At 32.5% G+C, this 20,344-nt stretch overlaps 1 protein-coding gene across 1 annotated transcript in view; it reads left to right on the top strand.

Moving 5' to 3' along the window:
* The window catches only part of GBE1 (1,4-alpha-glucan branching enzyme 1), a 288,440-nt gene that overhangs the window by 139,181 nt on the left and 128,915 nt on the right, over nucleotides 1-20,344 (top strand). The window contains exons 4-7 of the mRNA XM_061192975.1: nucleotides 5,227-5,352; nucleotides 6,220-6,355; nucleotides 8,612-8,702; nucleotides 10,567-10,776. Of these exons, the coding sequence (XP_061048958.1) occupies nucleotides 5,227-5,352; nucleotides 6,220-6,355; nucleotides 8,612-8,702; nucleotides 10,567-10,776 (563 nt within the window). The remainder of the gene's footprint in view (nucleotides 1-5,226; nucleotides 5,353-6,219; nucleotides 6,356-8,611; nucleotides 8,703-10,566; nucleotides 10,777-20,344) is intronic.

The following is a 20,344-nucleotide window of genomic DNA, read 5'->3' as shown; positions in this document are numbered from 1 at the left end:
AAAATGGTAAAGAGATTCTTTCTTAAGTAACCTTACTGAATCTTAAAATTGGCCCAAGCAACGATAACAAACAAACAAAACTGAAAAAAATATATACTCGTATGTCCTATTTTTTTTTTTTTTTTAATTTTTTAATTTTTTGGCTGTGCTGTGGCATGTGAGATCTTAGTTCCCCCTGCAGTGGAAACATGGAGTCCTAACCACTGGACCACCAAGGAATTCCCTATGTCCTATTTTTTAACAAAGGTTAGTCATAAAATTTTAGTTGAATTAAAATGAGATTTAAGAACTTCTTTTTAAATTATATTAAGGTATTTTAAAGTTTTAATAATTATATCTATGCATTAAAAATAATGTTTATGCTATGTTAATTGTAAATATTAAAAGCACATATTTATTTCTTCAGGATTCTGGTCATTGGTAGAACCATCAGATTCTCCTCTGGAATATCACTTATTTTTCTACTTAATTATAAAGTTGTGATTACTTTTTCTAATGCTCTTTTTTATTTTTGTCCCACTCACTTCTAAAAATTACTTAAAAGTATTATATGTTCTATACGTTTGTATTTCTCTTTCTCAATATACACACACGCATTTTTTTAGTCACATTTTAAACACGCACAACAGAATACTGATATTTAACATTGCATGTTGGTATGACTGTACCCATTGTTTTAAAAATATGTATATAATATCAATTATATATTTTACATATTATATACTTATATACATATTACATATAATATCAATTATGTTAGATATTATTATATAAATTAGAGGTAATTTAAAAGAGGAAGAGATAACATTGCTTCATAAATTAGAAATCACTTTGATTGCTTATTTATTTTGACCTGTAGCCTACTAAATAGTTATCTTTATTAATATTTTTTTCCTTCATAGCATGTTATTGTGATTTTGGTAGTATAATCTGGGCAAATCAAATTATATTTTTCAATATCTGTGCCTTTTCTCTTCGTCTTCTACACATTCAGTCTTGAAACCCAGAGTTACATGCAATACCATTTCCCAGAGTATCCTACCACTTCTAACCAGCTGAACACATCCACTCTTTTCATATAAAATTGTTGGCCACCTGAGGAGCATCTTATCTCAGTGATTTTTCGGTCCAAAGGAACAATAGTCTTTGACAAGAACCATTTCAAAAGATATTCCTAGATTGAATGAATATACACACACAAACACAATTTTTTAGGTCTTCACTATTTTACCAAACTGTTTCTTACATTGTATATTTGAGTTTTAAATGTCATTTTCTAAATAAAATTTGACTTTATACAGTTCACTAAGTCAATTTGACTTTTGCACAGGTAGAGGTTTATTTTATTCACTTCTTTATTTAATTTAATAATGTCTTTTGATGTTAACCTCCCATAAGTCAAAGAGATAATTTGGCTCATTAGAAAAGGAGCCTAATGACATTTTTACCATGTTATAAAATGTTATAATTATACAAATTATCAATTTGCCCTACAAAAGTTCGTCATGATATTATTTTCATTAGTATATATCTTTAAAGTGATTTTATATATATTTTTTATTGGAGTGATATGTGGTGATATTAATATACTTTTTATTATTTTTGGCCACACAACTTGGGATCTGAGTTCCCTGACCAGGGATTGAACCTGAGCCTTCAGCAGTGAAAGCATGGAGTCCTAACCACTGGACCACCAGGGAATTCCCTAATATACTTTTTAAAGTTTTATTTTTAACATTGTGTCAATATATTTAAAGTGTATGTATATACACACATATATATGGAACTTGGTAGCACAGGTCCACAAATGTATACAATTGTATAATTCATCTATTTGCAATCCTTATCAGAATACTTATTTTTTTCTGATTTATAGAAGCTCTACAAGTGAAATGAATTGATAACAATATAGAAAGATACAACTGGAAAATAAAAGCTATTAATAATTTCTCTATCCATAGGCAACCATTTGTATATATTTACATTAGGAAGATGCAATACATTCTTTTTTATAACTTGAAAGAATTTTCTTGCAACCTGCAATATAATTCAGTGGTATAATTTTTAACAAGCATACACTATTCAGTCATTCACTTTTTGCTAATAAAAGTAACACTAAGATTAATAGATAAGAATATAGTTCTTTGGACACTTCTCTGATTATTTCTACAGGACAAACATCTATAATTAGAATTGCTGAGTCATTGAGAATTCCTTTTTTTTGAATTTTTGATCATATTGCCAAATTGCTATTTAGAATGTTCATACTATTTTATACTCATACTAGTAGTGTATTAGACTTTCAGTTTGCTAGTACCAAGTGAACTCTTCTACCCATCAGCTATTAGACTTACTATCATTGAAAGATCAATCAAGCTAGTGCTTTCTTTTCAATTTGCTATATAGCATGTTCTATTTTTAGGTTGTAAATTAAATGATATAAAGTTTTATCTAAAAAATCTTTTGTCTGAATCTGAACTCAAGAGAGCACAAATTCAGTAAGTACACTCATCTCTCCCCTTTCTCCCCTCTAAAACGTTTCAGGAGCAAAATTTAGTCCAGAAGATTATATTTTTTACTCATTGGAAGGTCTCTCAAGTTTGGGTTATTTAGATTTACTGTAATACTCTTAGTTGTTATCACAGCAACTTAGGAACAGTAAATCAAAGGCGAGGTGAGGTGGGTACTGTTGGCAAGTGTGTTTATTAGTAAAATCTAAACTGCTATAGCAAAAATACATCCAAAATTCAGGAGCCTAAAGAATAGAGAAGTGAATTTACCGCTTATGTAATGATTACAGTGAAGTGTTCTAGATGTGGTGGGAAGCTTTGTTTTACATATCATTCAAGGACCCAGGCTCTGATTTTATTGCTAAGAAAAAAGGAAGGAATTAGATAATTAAAAGTTTCCACCCCAAGAAGCAAAATTAATAAAAATGATGAACAAAAATGTCTAACATAAAACACCAATAGAAATGAAGAAATAGAACTTTTGGTAACAAAAATATTGAAGTCATTCAAAATGAGTAAGTCATCCATTGTCAGGTGTAGGATTTGATTTCGCCGTACCTTCAAGCTCATAAGTTAACCTGTTACTGTTTCGTGGATTCTGGCAGAAAACACAGGACTCCTGAGTCAGAGATAAATGACTTTATTACTCATGGCACAGGATGTGCATCATACTTGCATTAGGTCCCCTTGTTTTCTAAGTCTTATAGGGGTGACACTGTAGGGTCTAGATGGATGCTATGCACACAGCTAGTTTGCCTCATAGGTGAGGAGTATTTACCTTAGGGAATCATTTCTTTTATAGCAAGCAGTAAGGAAACCTGTCCATTGTCTTCAAGGGAGACAGTATCTCATTCCTCAGGGTTGCTTGCTACAAACACAACTCTGAGAAATGGCCTCTGTCATCAATAGGACCTTATATTCTTGGTGTACCCAGCAAAACATGTAGGAGTGAGAAAGACCCATAGGAGGACTGTTCCTTCCAACTTCCATCACTCAGTACCCTCTGAAGACATTCGTGTGTACAGCAAGATAAATAAGTTAATGTTCCAAAGAATGTGGAAATTATATTCAGCATAAGGAAATTCTTCATGTTCTTTGCTTAAAGTTTCAAATATTCTCTCTGCCGGCAGACACCTTGAAAAATACTTATTGGTTCATGATCATCCTTTGGAGGGGTTGTAGAACCATTTGCAAAAAAGAGAAAAGATAGATGGATGGATTAGGCAGGGTGCTATCCATTGAAAACTGATTTCTGGTATTTTATTTCCCCATAACCTGTCCTGGGTTGATGAGTGAGTAAAAAGCCTTTTCTCAAATATATTACTGTGTGTATTATACTAGAAATTTATGTGACTTAAGGGACATATTTTGGGGGATGAAATACTCCGGGACTGGATTGATCCTATTCATTCATGTTTTGTGTAACTATTTGAATAATAGAAACACTTAGCTGTGATAGGCTTTAATAAGTGGGAGGCATAACTGAGGAGATAGAATTGAGCTCATGTAAGTTAGGTGTTCCTTTTCACCACTCACCTGCCCCCTCCACCTTAAATCATGATTTATTCTTTTTCTGTATCTGAAAGAAGTGCCCTTAAAGCCTGTTAAGAAAAAGGAAGTGAGTATCAGAAGCTCTGCTTAGCTTTTGGTTCTGCCAGTTGGTGACTTTGGGACTTCTGGCTACTCACTTAATATTTGGTTTATAAAGATTTTCTGGAATCAAGTGAGATATGACTATGAAAGCCCTTTCTAAACTATAAAACATTCTACAAATATTTAATGACCAAGAATTATGCATACTTGAGCTTTTCTCTATTAAAGGAGACCAAAGAATATGTTCTTTCTCAATGCTGAGAGCATATTGATCATTCAGCATTCAGATCAGCTACTGATCTGAACATTTTTTGTCACACTCTACCTACTCTTAGAAGGTTTAATTAATTTTTTAAAAAAACTTAAAAAAGCTATATTTTAGTCACTTGGAAGCTCTGTTCACTATTTAACCATGCTGATAAATTCAAAGCCCTCTATTCAGTACTAAGTCTAAACTGGTGGATTCCGTAAAAGTTGCCTTTGCATTTTTATTGTTATTTTTTATACTGATAGCAATAGTGATACTATTGGCAAATATAGGAATAAATGGTTAAAAAGGAAAATGTTTGGTTTCATATGGTAAAGCATACTTGGAATAAGGTGTAGAAGAAATTGAGAAGTGGAAAATGTTTGTAGGGTAGTGTGTGTGTTTGTGTGTATAATACAATTATTAGTCAAAACCCATGTTATCGTTAATTGCTATGAAAAGGAAAAGGAAGAGATGGTGATATAACTTATCACTTTTTTTTAAATATAATAGGATCAGTTCCTTCTGTTGATTGATTTATTGACAGTAGCTTCCAATAATATTCATGTCTTTTTCCTATCTACTGTATGCTTACTTTAATTAACTACTATAATGGTTGGTTGGCAATGATGAAAATTGCCAGAGAATCATAAAATATTCAAGCTGGAAATGACTTTAGGGATCATATACCATGGCAGATGAGGAGAGCAAGGTCCACAGAATTTAAACATCCTTAAGGTCACACATCTGGAAGGCAGTTTCAGTTCTTAAGATCATTCCTCCTTTTCTTACTTGTCACAGTGCTCATAGAGTATCATGCGTTATCTTAGAGTTTTGAAAGTATTTTAAGGCAATAATAACTTGTTCTCTTTTTAGGTTGTTATTAGGAGTAAAAGTGGAGAGATCTTGTATCGTATTTCACCGTGGGCCAAGTATGTGACTCGTGACGGTGATAATGTGAATTATGATTGGATACACTGGGATCCAGAACACGCATATAAAGTGAGAACAACAACTCTTTAAATAAATGCATGTTCCAGTATTTCTAGGAAAATTAATTTTTACTTTTATAATTTTTATTGTAATGTTCAACTTCTCTTTTCACCACCCGTTTAATATTTTACATCATAGTGTACTCGTTTGCTATATATATATATATATATATATATATATATATATATATATATATAAGAGTCCATCATATGTAGCCAATAAAATATAAAAGTGAGTTTTTGTTTTATCGTGTGTTTCTGAAGTTGTGGATGGGGGAAGAACACTAAATCTCTATGTACTGACCTATAAGGGATACTGATTTTTAAAAAATTTAACTGCAATTTCTGATTAATCAAAGACTCTCCAGTGGTGTAATATTTCTCACTGTCATGGGCTTGAAGCAGGATCAGTGTCCTTAGGAACAACGAATAGTCAAGACGTCTCATGAATGTATTAATTAGGGTAATTTTGAAGGCTGTCTTATTGATAAGAGTTATAGGTATCTTGGAGCTCACTTTTCTGTCCTTTAAGTTATCGAAGCTTGTTGATAAATGCTTTGTATTTAATAAGTATGTATGCATTTCACAGTTCTTATGTTTTCTCTAAGGCTTAGGCTCAAAATACATCTTCACTCAGTGATAAGGCATAAGCCATCGCATGACTACTCTTTTCAAATAGGTCTATTACCATGATCCTAAAAAGGATTTTTTTTTTTCAAAAGAAAGTTTAATGGAGGCAGCCAGTGCCTTTTATATGTGAAAGTAGTTTCAAAGTGTTTGACTGAGTTAATTCATCATTTCATTTAACATGCTTAATCTGTTAGTGTCATACCTGCAGTTTTGGTTTAATTCTATATGTAATTTTAATATTCTGTAGTTTAAGCATTCCAAACCAAAGAAGCCAAGAGGTCTACGAATTTATGAATCTCATGTGGGAATTTCTTCCTATGAAGGAAAAATAGCTTCTTATAAACATTTTACATGCAATATACTACCAAGAATCAAAGACCTTGGTAAGTAATAACTGTGATTTTTATTCAGATAAAATTTTAATGAGTCTGTTCTCTTATTAGAGAAGCTAATTACAAGTGTCTCTTTTTTTGTGTTAAGAGATTAAATATGTAATAGAAATGCATGTTATTTTAGGCTTCTCAAATTGCCCTGTAATAGTGATAGCATAGAAAAGAGAAATGGAATAAGATAGAACATAAGAATTCAAGATATTATTCCAATTTCAATTTTAATTTTAATGTGAATTGATGGCTTCCAAAATTATAGATAAATACGTAAGCATAATTACTTTTCTACAGGAGAGAATTTTTATCAATTTAAGTGGTCATTGATTATAGCCTGTTCATTTTAGTCTGTTAGGGAAAAAAATCTTACATTTGTAAGGTGACTAGAACTCATTTTGTTTCAGAGTCATTGTCTATATAGCTCCTGTCTGGATGACTTATTAGACAGATATTTGTGGTGCATCTTTCTGTGTGAGTCACATTGGTCTAGGTGTTTGTATATTGAACTCTAATGACACAAACCCTGTCTTCATGGGAACAAGCAGGAGAGTGAATAGTGTACTGCTGAATTATTGATTCAGAATGCTTTAGATCTGTTATTTTCTTTTTATAGGTAATGCTTTTTATCATTTCTCAGCATATTAGCACCTGCTCCAGTGGCTAGGCAGGAAGATAAACTACATTTAATTAGTCTGCTTCTGGTAGGCAGTCCACATTTTGGCTAGAGGAAAAGTTTCTCATGGTTGAAATTTTTAGTTATATAGGGTGATTACCTGAGATGGTGAGGTCAGATTCCAGAAACCAACATTAATTAAATGTTTGGAGAATTTAATATAAATTATATTTAATAAATATTATATTAAGGTTGTTATACTTGAGATGGTCTCTCATTTCATACTGTAGTAAATTGTTTATGACCTGGATCTTGCAGAAGTTTCAGCAGAACAAGGATTTTCTTATTCATCTTTGTGTTTGAATTACCTAGCCCAGTACTCTGACCATAAGTAAGTTTAGGAATGGTTAATGACATAAAATGAATAATAAAAGCTATAAATTGTTACTTGGTCAGAAGAATAATATTGATTACATAATAGAGAAATAAACTACAAACTCTGTATTTTGTGACTAAGTATTATACTTGATTTATATTATTGAGCAGTAGTTTATATACATATTTCTACCAGGCCTGATAGAGTTAATTTGTTTCTTTTTTTAACAATAAAGCCAACAGTAATAACTTTTCAACAGATTCTGAATCATGGAGTTTATGTTATCCTTTAAACTTACGAATCCTCAGTTCTGAAGGTGAATTCGTAATTGTTCCAATATTAATTATGTACTAAAATATGTGCACAAGAAGTTATATTGACATGAATTTAGACTTTGAGAACAGAATAGGAATATTTTCTTTGCATGTTGCAGAAGACAATTAAATCATATTTGAAAATTTTACCATATTTTACTTTGAAGAAAATGATTTTTTTAGTTTTTTAAAAGACCAAAGTTTCTTCCACTCTGATTATTTGCTTACATTAAAAACACATTAATAAATATATTTGTGTTAAGGATTTTTAAAAATACATACCTATCTTTTTGACTCAATTCATTTAGTGTTAAAGCAAAACATTTTCAGGTAGAGAAAGGAAGGATGTATGTGGGTGTACGTGTGTGTGTGTGTGTGCACGCGCACACACGTGTGCCCATGGATGACTGTGGAGTAATTTTATAGGTCCTAGAAACAGTGGAAAATGGAAACATTAATGCTGGCTTTATAAAAGCTACCTTGTAGAAAAATGGATTCAGTGGTATGGTATCTCTTATGCTAGAAAAAAGAGAAATATAAAGAAAAAGGTGAAATAAAAAGTACATGGCCTGCAATCAGTTACTTTTATTTGGCTTTCACAATCTTCGATATGAATATTACAAGTGCAACTGAAGTTTAGCATATGCAGATTGCCATCTTTAATATTCTAAAGCCAAATTAAGAGTATATTTGCATATCATTTATTACTTGTTAAAATGAAGACATTTCAAATAGCTAGACTATAACCCTCAAGAACTAACTGTCTGATTTTGCGTTAGAAGGTCAGACAAGCAAAGATGTTAAAGTAGTAGAACTTTTCAAAATGACCAAATCTTCTAGATTATATGTAAAATTTAATGCCTTTTGAACAGGGTGCTGTGTTTATATATTGTTTTCATTACTTTTTTAAAATGTGGCTTTTAGTCTCTATTTGACCTTTGCTTATACAGGATACAATTGCATTCAGTTGATGGCGATCATGGAACATGCTTACTATGCCAGTTTTGGTTACCAAATCACAAGCTTCTTTGCAGCTTCAAGGTAAAATGAAAGAAATTATATCCATTCTTGTTTGAACAAAACATTTAAAAAATGAAATGAATTTCTATATTTTGTGTGATGTCTTATAACCTATTTTAGGGTTAACAGAGCTAATAGAAGCTGAGCATCTTCTTTTTTTTTTTTTAAATTAATTAATTAATTTATTTATTTATTTATTTTTGGGTGTGTTGGGTCTTCGTTTCTGTGCGAGGGCTTTCTCTAGTTGTGGCAAGCGGGGGCCACTCTTCATCGCGGTGCGCGGGCCTCTCACTATCGCGGCCTCTCTTGTTGCGGAGCACAGGCTCCAGACGCGCAGGCTCAGTAGTTGTGGCTCACGGGCCTAGTTGCTCCGTGGCATGTGGGATCTTCCCAGACCAGGGCTCGAACCCGTGTCCCCTGCATTAGCAGGCGGATTCTTAACCACTGCGCCACCAGGGAAGCCCCTGAGCATCTTCTTTTATTAAGATCATAGACTCTCTTCTCATCAAGCCTTAGAGACTGGCCTGATTTAACATTGCTTTTCACAAAATGATTTCTGGTACAGAATATCCAGTTAGCCTGCTGAAATTGTCATATGTTCGGAGGCCTAAGCTTCAGTCAGAAAATCCTGACTTATGGAAGCCATTATTGCTAGAGCTCATATCCTTTTCTGGAAAGAGATTGACTTATATAGGAAGGTAACTGAGGAGGCCCTTGGTGGGATATATACTACCCACGGAAGGACTGTCCTTCTTCCCAGGGTGAAATCCAAGGAATATTGCTCTCTGGGCAGAAAGACATCAAGCGGTCCTATGCAGAGAGGTACTGACCCGAATAACCATAAGTTGAACAAGTCCAACATTGTCTCTGCCACATGGAGCTTACAGTGTGGTGGCATACAGACATAAATCCAATAATCATACATATTATTATTTCCACGTGTAATAAAAGCTAAGAAGAAGATGGCAGATTTCTCCGATAGCATAGAATCAGGGATCTAATCAGTTTAGATTAGATTACAACTGAGATCTAAAACATGATTAAGAGATAAACAGTTTTCAAATCTAAAAAAAAAAAGTTACCTGGGGGGAGGAGTGAAGTGGGAGTAGGTTGATAGCATTCCAGACATACAGAAAATACTGGTCCCTTCACCTGTTTCTCTTCATAGGACTTCTCCTTGAACGAGTTATCTGTCCTTGTTGTCTCTAATTCCTCCACTCCTCTTCTTTGTTGAACGCATTCCAAGTACGCGCTCCACCGCTTTGCTGAAACTGCTCCTGTCTAGGATACTGTTGCCCTCTGCATTGTTAAGTCAATCATCAGTTTCTCTTTAAAACAAACCCACGTGCATGTGAGCTGCCCATCTTTCCTGCTTGGGTGGTGACAGTACCCGCTGGTACTTGAGGCATTCCAGTCTGGGAATAAGTAAGTACAGGAGAAATGGCCTCAATTAAGACACCAAGGATATTCAAAGAAGTATTCTAAGAGCCCTCACAATCCCAACCATGCATGCTTAAAGGGATGGCCAGGTATATGGACAGGAATGACCATACCCCTCAAACTAGCTAGGCTTGGCGATGGAAATCAGAAGCTCTGAGTATAGAGAAGCGGAATTTTACTATCTACCTACTCAAAATGTGAATTTTCATTGTGCTATAAATCTACAATTAACAGCCAGATTTATTTTTTTATTGAATGCTTTTAAAAATGCCTAATAACAAATATTAAGCAACTTTGACTTGTATCTAAGCATTATATCATACTACATTTGTACATTTGAAGTATCTAGTACTGTGCTGGTAAAACAATTGAGTCTCAGTAAATGATTGGCTGTTTGGTTTTAAATATGATGTGATCTTGTTTTTGCTGTCTCCTTTACCTTAAGCCGTTATGGAACTCCTGAAGAGCTGAAAGAACTGGTTGACACAGCTCACTCAATGGGTATTACAGTCCTCTTAGATATGGTACATAGCCATGCCTCAAAAAATTCAGAAGATGGATTGAATATGTTTGATGGGACAGAGTCCTGTTACTTTCATTACGGACCTAGAGGGAATCATAATCTTTGGGATAGTCGATTGTTTGCCTACTCCAGGTACGTACATAGAATATGGAAATGTCTTATTTGTTTAAAAAATAATTCAAGGAATTTTACTAAATTCATTGTATGTATACTCTCTCACTGGTATTTAATTTCTTAATTTTAAAAAAAATTTTATGAGAAATGTTTAACATACTAATAGAATTTACCTTGTTTTGATTAGCACATGTATTAGCGGTAAGTTGCACTAAATTTCGGTTTTACAAATCATATGCTATTTAACATATATTGGTTATATTGCCCCTTAAAAGGTTAATGTGAATAATTTTTTAATATCTAAAAAGTACTTTATCAGTTTGAATTAAACATAGCAAATCGCCTTTTAATAGAAGAATACACATTGTTTTAAGTAGGCCATTTTTAAAAATCATACTATATGTTTTGCTGTCTTAATATTACCACGTTTTTGATTGCAGCTAAACTATAATAACAACTAACATTTATTAGTATGTAATATGTCAGGTATGGTACCAAGGATTTAGATATATTAGCTACATATTTTATTTTATTTTATTTTAGCTACATATTTTATTCTGCACAACAATTCTACTTACATGTGGTAAGTACTATTGTTATGACCATCTCACAGATAATAAACTAAGGCTTAGTGCTAAAACAATTCCTTAAGATTAAATACATCTCTGACTTGCCATCTAATTAGAAGGGTGTTTTAGGTGATTAAATCTAAATTCCAAAATATGGCAAAAATTTTGTAAAATAAAAAATACTATCAACTTGTATCCATTTTTTATCATAAGTGAAAATATAATGAAAGTATGATTTCAGGCATATTAAAAGTAGCAGAGTGTCAAGTAATGTATAACTAATTTTTATAATATTTCTGAAAGAGTTTATTGAATTTTCTGTTGGATGTTGTACCATAAATAAATATGCACATATCTGGAAAACAAACAGTGTAGAAAAGTGCTTCAGCAAGGACTTTGATAAAATGAAGAATTCTAATGTTTCAGCATAAATTAGATGACTTTTATATGGAGGAAGTTGTTTTGCTTCACTCTTTTCTTATTATCATGCATTATTTTATATTTCATAGCTGTATAGGAATCACTCGTGCCAGATGAAGCAGCATAATATATGAGAAAAGACACAAGAGTTAGAAGCAGGTGGCAGGGTTCCAGGCCTAGTTTCACTCTGGTACAAATCAATTAATCATTCTGGTTCTCAGGTTTTCATTATAAGAGGAGGCAGAGTTTTGGGATTAATATAATTCCCTCTGTAAAGGTATTTTGTATTTGTGTCACCTTTTGAATATTGCTTTTTATACTGTAGATTTATAACGAGTAAAAAGGACTGAACCTGTGCTAATTCTATGATATGATTCTTAACAATTTCATTATTGAGTAAATGCTATCAAAGTAGCTTGTGGACAAGAAATACAATTAATTGAACTTTCTGGTTCATATTTGGATGAATAATGTTGACTCTATCCTGTAGAACTGTGCCTTATGAAAGAAATACACTAAATTGTTAAATTTTTATGTTTTGAAACTATTCTGCTGTGGACCTGTGTCTTGAAAAGAAATACATTATGTAGGTGGATTTTTATGTTATAAAATGATTCTTTATTTTATTAAAATATTTATTATAGGGTATTTTTCTGTATCCTGAGCTCTCAAAGTCCATTTAAAGTTATCCAGTTTTCTAAGGAAAAGGAATTATACATAATAGTCTTAAAACAATTCTATTGTTTATATTACCGAAATTAAGGCATATTTAACATTTTTATTTAATATTGCGTTGGCCAAAAAGTTTGTTTGGGTTTTTCCATAAGATGTTACCGAAAAACCCGAACAAACTTTTTGGCCAACCCAATACTTAGTTTCTTTTTTATTGAATTAACTATTAATCTTTCTCAAGTGCTTACTTTTGGTAAATAACATGTAGCATGATTTTAGCTTGTTATTATTTTTTTATTACTTTTCGGGGCTGCGTTATGTCATGTAGGCTTAGACCTCTGTAAATATAGTTCCATTTAAAATGTATTTCTATTATTCAATATGTGGTTCTATTTGACAGTATTTAAATTCTCTAATTTTTATAGAATTAGTATTTTCTATATAGGTTTATGCTTTTAGTTATAACATCATTAAACAATATAGATAAATCCTACAAAAACAAATTTAAAAAGTTAAATCGCCAAATTTAAGCAAATAATTCTGTAATATTTAGGTTTTTCAATTTATAACATACTAAAGATTCTAAGATTCTTTGAATTATTTTCTCAATACTGTGTTGTAATTTATTAAAAACTTTATTGATAAAATTTATGTTAGCCTGATGAAAGTGTATTGCATTTTTCTTTTTTTTTACATTTTCTTCCTTCTATTCTGACTAGTTATAGCATATGTAATATAACATTGTTTTGGTGTAATGGGAAAACCATTTTTATAATCGACATTCATGATGGAAGTCCGATGCTCTTTTGGTTATTTACTGCTTCTTAACAAACCAGCTCAAAATTTAGTGACTTCGGACAACAGCAGTTGTTTATTTTACTTCCAGATCTGCAGTTGGGGCATAGGTCAGTGTGACATCTCTTCTCTTCCATGTTACGGTCTGGGTCTGGAAACTGACATGGTGTCATTTCTGCTATAAGCTATTGTCCAAACAGTTACAGATTCAAGGGGCATAGACCCTTTTATTTCAGTGACAGGAGTATTAAAGAATTTTAGGGCTAAATTTTAAAATCCCCACATCTAACAGGTTTTAACCATACACAGTAAATATGCCAGTTCACAAATTCAAAAGAGATGTATTGAAATACCTGTCTATGTGGAAATATTGTTATTTTTCTCAGCTGTATTTCTGTGGTAGAGAGTTTGTCTGAAATAGGCAATTTTCAAAAAACATACTAATCATTATAAAACTAATAATGCCATTTTTGTTAATTAGAAAATATAAAAAGGCATAGAAAATCCAAAATAAAAATGATTATTCTTTACAAATACAAATAACATTATTTTTATATGGCTGCACTTAATGAGTATTCTTTTCATGCATATAAACACAGGAAAACCCAAACCTTTACTATTACTCTATACGTAGGATAACTATTCGCCTATAATTTTGGGCTTGTTCCTTATCCAGATGAAATCAGAAACAACAATTTATACTTCATGTTTTAATTTATAAGTTATTTTTCACCCCTTACCTTTGATATGTTGATTAATATTATACTCCATTGAAAAGTAGATATAAAAATGGTACAGGGTTTGCCTAAGGCCCTAATAAACCTCTTTTTTGAAAAATTGTAATAAGTTTTGAAATTAAGAAAATGTTGATCTTATGTAGAATCAGCTTCTGCAGAGATATGTTGCTGATGCTCATTTCATTCTATCTTTATGTCACAACCTGTCAGCATTTATAATCTCTGATTCAAGTGTCATCATCAGAGTTATCAGAATTAAATCTCTCACTCTGAGTAATGCCAGAGATCCTGACTGTGCTATTTCATTACCTGTTATGAATAAATTTCCAATCAGGAGCTGCCCATGTTTTAATTTTCTGTCTACTCGGCTGAACTGCCTTCTAGCTCTGCTAAATTACTAGTGACAGTTCATAACAGAGATTGGGTTGTTCTTTCTTTAGTTGGTAAAGAGAACTTCTTGACAAATCTGTCACCCATAAGTTTCAAAAGTTTCTAGAGTGAGAAATAATGGATATAATCTAATGGTCTCAGTTTTAAATTGTATTTTGCATATGTGTCTGGCACTATGTAAATGCACTTGATAAAATAGCAAGACAACTGCACAATTTGTGGAGCTTAACAGTTATTATACCGTAACCTTTACTAAAGCTTCGAATGAGAACAGTTTCTTTGTTGAGTATTTCCTTCAAAGATAAGATACGAATCTCAAAGGAGATAGCATAGTAGAGTTCATGCTCATTTCCCCCCCCCCCCAACCTTTACATTTGGGTACAAAAGTTGTGTAATCATATTCTGTCAGCATGAGTTTGTAGTGTGACAACTATTAGGCAGGAAGATACTCTTATCTTGAGTTATTAGAGTTCCTTTCAGAAACAAAAAGTGAATCCAGTTTGATTTTTTAAGGTCATAACCACATGGAATAAAATATCCTTTAGTACATACACTATAATATGTGGATCTTCTTAATCTTGCTAGGTCTTTTCCACGAGTTAGAATGTGGAAGGAAATTCATGGGGCCTTCCCTTCTGAGAGTGGATATTTGAATCTTAAATATTCTGTGATATCTTATGTGATGTTTCTTTTTTAGTTTGTCAATAGAGTGAATTGCATTTATTGATTTTGAATGTCAAGCCAATCTTACATTCCTTGGATAAGCCCTCATAAACATAGGTACTAAAATTCTAAACAAAATTTTGGCATATATTTATATGATATTACATCACAATAATCAATTATTAATGATGATCCTTAATTTAAGAATTATTGTTCATTGATATATTAACTAATGAATATATGACACCATTATGATTAGCAGGATATTTAAAAACTAAGCATCCAGAACATGAATAGAAACCTCTAAAATATTATTTTTTAAGAGAGCTTTAAAGTCATATGCTGCTTTGTGATTTCTTAAAAGCAAAAAACAAAAAGCAACAGGCCATCGGATGAAATAATCACTCTTTTTTGCTATAGTAAAAATGGCCACAATAACACAGAAAAATAGCATAAAAAGGGTAAATGTGTTCAACATCTGTTGAAAACAGGTATTATCTGGAAAAGTTTTAGATTCATCTAGGACACATTGCTAGATATATATGCTTGAAGTTTCTGTGCATATGCTTATCAGAAATTTGGGAAAAAACAAATACAAAAAAATCACTCCCTTCAGGGTATAGGTGACATTTTAACAGTTAACTTGAAGTAACTGCTTTCAAAGAAAGTTTAGCTATGGGGAAACCATTTGGGGAAAATATCAAGAAAAAGTTTCCATCTTCGTGATTTTATTGCCACAAATGATTTCAGTCATAAAAATTCTTTTATTTGCATACACATGAATCTTGGAGCATTTTTTGCCAAGTTTCTAAAATTGTTCCAATTATAGTTTGTCTGAAACCCATTGGTTATACTTATAAATATAATTATAAATATAAATGAATCACCTTGTGGTTAATTGGCAAGATCACCTAACTAACTTCAGGGAAAATGAAATATACAATCCATATTTCATGAAAGATGGTAGATAGTGGAAGGAGTTGGAAAAAAAAAGTTTTATAACTTAATAAAGATAGCCATTGATTCTCTTCTTTCATTTATATCTATGTATTTTAGTGAGCTATTATAGCCAGGAGGAGCATTAAAATCACCGATCAAAGCAATTTTAAGTTTAACCAGACCTTGATTATTTTATCTTTATTTTTAGTTTCTTTTTGTGGATCTATTAATATATTACTAAAGTGGTATATATACAATTAATAAATAAATACACATATGGAGGAGTGTGCTGATAAGGCACACAGTCAAAAAAGTTTACAAATAATTGCTTAGGTAAATTAAGGTTAACATCAAAGATTTTATTTTAAAGAAGAAGAAACTTGTTTTTCTGATCAATTCATTCATAAATTTATTGAATAATTTATTGAATAAACTTATTGAGCATTTGCCCTATGTCATATCTTTAGGGAGACAATATTTTCTGTATATTTAAACTAGCACAAAACCCTAAAAGAAAGTATATGTTTTAATTTCTTTGGATAGATTTCAGAACATTGAATATTTTTTTTAAATTGAAGAAATACAGTATCATTTTAGACAAATACCTTTCCTATTTGCTTAATAAAGAGCAAATGATGGAAGATTAAAAGATAATTTCGGACATAGATTTAGCAAACAGTTAACTATTCCAAAGGGAGTCGGACAATTAAAAATAAACAAAGAATAACTTACATAGCCTATTCATTAAGAATATTAAAATTTCACAGTAAGATTGTTAATAATGCTGGACGTCCCATAAAAAGTCTTTCTGTTTTCTTCTTTTACAGAATTTTCTCTCTTCCTTTTAGTAATTTTTTCTTGTTTAAACCAGAACCTTATTTCAGCTTGATTGAGGCAAATGGTTAAATCTACTATTTCAAAGAAGGTAGAGTTAGATTCAAAATTCAGACAGGCTAATTTTCTTTCGTAAAGGTGATTAAGAAAGTTGCTATATCAATCTAATCTGTCTGGATTTGAGTTTGAATGGTAGAAATATTACTTCTCTTACAGGGTTTATGAGATTATTCAGCCTGGCAGAAAGGTTTCCACTGATGCAAAGCACAGCACTGGAGTAAGGATTTACAGTCTTTGTGTAAACTTTGTTCCTCGTAAAACCTTGTATTCTCTGCCTTGTTTATTCCCACAAGTCTAAACTTTAAGTGCACAGGGATATCGTGAAAATATCTTGAGTATTTAGGTCTTACTCACCTGTGACATTCACCTTCTCAAATGCAAACTCCCTCTAAAGTAGGACTCTTCTTACTTGGTAATTTACCTTAAATTTGAAAATGTCGAGCATGGCTTCAAAAGCAGCGTTTTTATTAACTTCAGGCAGTGGTACATGCCTGTGAAAATGGTCCAAAGGTCCCTATTCAGTGGTTGTTTATTTAAGTCTGTGAATTTTGTTGAGTCTATAATAATAATATCTGGGTTTTTCTTATGACCTTTTTAAACAAGCAGGTAAAATGTGAGAAAAAATCCATTTTTCTCTTTTTATCTGTGTGTAACAAAACAACTTGTTTAAGCATGTCTGTTTTCTAGGTTATGGACTAGCAGTTTTGAAGTTATGAAGAGATATTTCATGGTTTCCTAGCTGAATGATTTCCTTAGTGTTATGCTGCAGATAAATAACCCATGTTATAGTGAGCCAATTATTTTCAGAAAATATAGGTATCTCTTAAAATTTTGGAAGGGCACATGGTTTATAAGTAACATAAAAATTATTTATTTTTGAGGGTCTCCTCCCCCCCCCCGACCCCCATTCATTTGGACTAGCGATCAGGCATATTTTGCTCAAACTTCTAAATTTCCCATCCCAATTTTGTGGTGGTGAGATATCTCTATTTGGTCTTCATTCTGCTTCTTTTTCTTTCACTGTTAGTAAGACAAGCCATCAGCCTCAGGATTTATTTCATCGTCTTTTTTCAGCTTAAAATATCTCCCCAAGATTAGACGTTTGCCTGTGTAGCCTTTCAAAATTCTCTGTCTGCTGAAAGCATCACTAAAACTCAGGGGCAGTTATAGTTAACATTTTCTCCCAGTGCTTTAGGAAACAAAACAGCAAAATAGCCAACTTTTCTAAGACTTAAGCTCTATTCTCAGCACTGTATAAAGGACGGCAAATGAGGCCAACTAGCTGTTCAATGGGGTCATCTGATCTTTGTGAGGGATGATTATCATGATGACTATAGTGATAACCTTTATTAAGGATCATTCAATTTGGAGGCATTAGGTGCCTACCTACCTTATTGAACTTTATTCTCTGACAACCTGAAATAAAATATCTCCTTCAGTCTTCTGCCATTTCCTATCTCCTGTCCCTACCTAATTTTTTTCCATTGCGCTTATCACCATGTTACATTCGAAAAAGATACTTGTTTATTTTTTTAATTTTAGTGATATATTTGTTGTTTATGTATTAAATGTGGAAGTAAAGTTAATATTTATTGTTTCTTATAGAAAATATTTTAAGTAAAGCAGTCTCTGTCTCTCTTTCTCTCTGTCTAATAAACTTTTCACCATCAAATTTGCTTGCCATGAAAGTGACACTGCAAAGTATTGACTTGGTGTGGTTACCTGTTCTTTAGAACTGAATTCAATGAAGAAAGCTATCAAAGATACTTCCAGCCAAAATGATGATGATAATAATAAATACTACATATAGTTAAGATATAAAAGATCTGACATAATATAAAATAAGTGGTTTTAGAATTACATGACCTTTACCTCTCTGATCTTACCAAGCTGTTTAACACTTAAATCTTGGTTTCATGGATGAAGAGCTCATCATGTGCCACAGGGCAGTTATTAAAACTATATAAAATAACATCATTGAAAATGCATGACAAGCTAAATATAGAATATTATGAAGAGTTTGGAGTTGTACTTTCAGATTTTTACTAAAGATGAAAGCAGGGCTTAACTCACAAACCAGGCAGGTAACTGAGGGAAGCAGGCCAGGTGGTGGTCTTGGCAACCCAGAGCAAACAGGTCTTGTTAGAAGGGGCTCCCACTCACAAGCTCCCGCTGGTTGCTACCATGTGAAGCCACATCTTCCAGTTCTTTGAGAGAAGTCAGAAGTCCACATTTTATATGAAATATCCCCATTTTTAAATGTCTGCAATTAATTTAAATTTTTGAAATTATTGTTCAGACCAAAGGAACACACATTTGGGATTGATATAATCTCTGGGCCTCTAGGGCTATCTCTGGACCCTGAGATGTACCTTGGGTTAAGAGAGTATCAGATTCTATGAAACTTCCAAAATTAGGTAGTAAATTAGGTACTGAGTCAGATATGATAATAGGACAATGATACTTTTATAGTTTAAACACAACATTGTAATTCAACTTTCTTGGGATTAGCAGTGGGAATTTTATAAACCTAAACTGGTAGTATGACACTGTCTCTCAGCAGAATTATGTTAACATCTCCTTGATTTTAAGTAGCAGATGAATCAACAAAATAAATGCCTTTTAAGATCAGGCTCAATAAATCAAAATTCACGTTTAGTGAAGAAATCTACAGAGTTAAAATTCAGTAACCTTTATTTATTGTAATGCCTTGCATCTAAGTTGTAAGTATTTTCTTTAAATGTAGTTACTGACTTTTGGAGGCATAATAGAGAATGGGTAGAGGCCTGGGCTTTAGGTAGCAGCCTGGGCTCAAATACTAGTTCCACCGCTTAGCGTGTAACCACAACCAGATTAGTTAATCTTTCTAAATTTAGTTTCCCCATCTGTAAAATAAGATTCTAATTGTATCTCCCTCCTGTGATTGTGAAGATTTAGTGACGCACTTATCCTGGCGCCTGGCTTGTAGTCATGATAATCGCCATTGTTACCAACATTGCCGTATCATTGTCACAGTCTTATTGTGGGTAGATTAACCAGCCGACCTATTCCTCTGAAACATACTTAGAGGCTTGAAGACAAGCAATAACAATACTTTTCGTGAGCCAAATATGTGCCATAATCGCTGTGGATCTTTATTTGTTGTGGTCTCACACTATTTTTTAAAAGCACATTCAACCGTTTTCTTGGTAGAAGCCCCAAATTAGGAACGTTTGTGGAAATGACCGATCGTGATCAACATCTAACAGTATTGAGAAATCACAGCCAAGAGAAATGGTAGAGGGAGAAAGCCCATCAAGGCCAGAAACCAGAACTGAAAGCACAGCGATGTGAGGCCCCTCAGGTGCAGCAGCAAACAGTTCCACACTCTGTAATTGTCCCTCTGGGCATCATTAGACTGCACTATAGTATAATAATTGATCATAATGAATGTGAGTCATTAAAAAAACTTTAAGTCATGTTCAAAAATGTATTTTTAGGCACCAGGAAAAAGTAAAATGTTATTTC

Source organism: Eubalaena glacialis, chromosome 6 (assembly GCF_028564815.1).
Source record: "Eubalaena glacialis isolate mEubGla1 chromosome 6, mEubGla1.1.hap2.+ XY, whole genome shotgun sequence".
NCBI classification, from domain to species: Eukaryota; Metazoa; Chordata; class Mammalia; order Artiodactyla; family Balaenidae; genus Eubalaena; species Eubalaena glacialis.
This window is presented reverse-complemented; position numbering and strand designations above follow the sequence as displayed.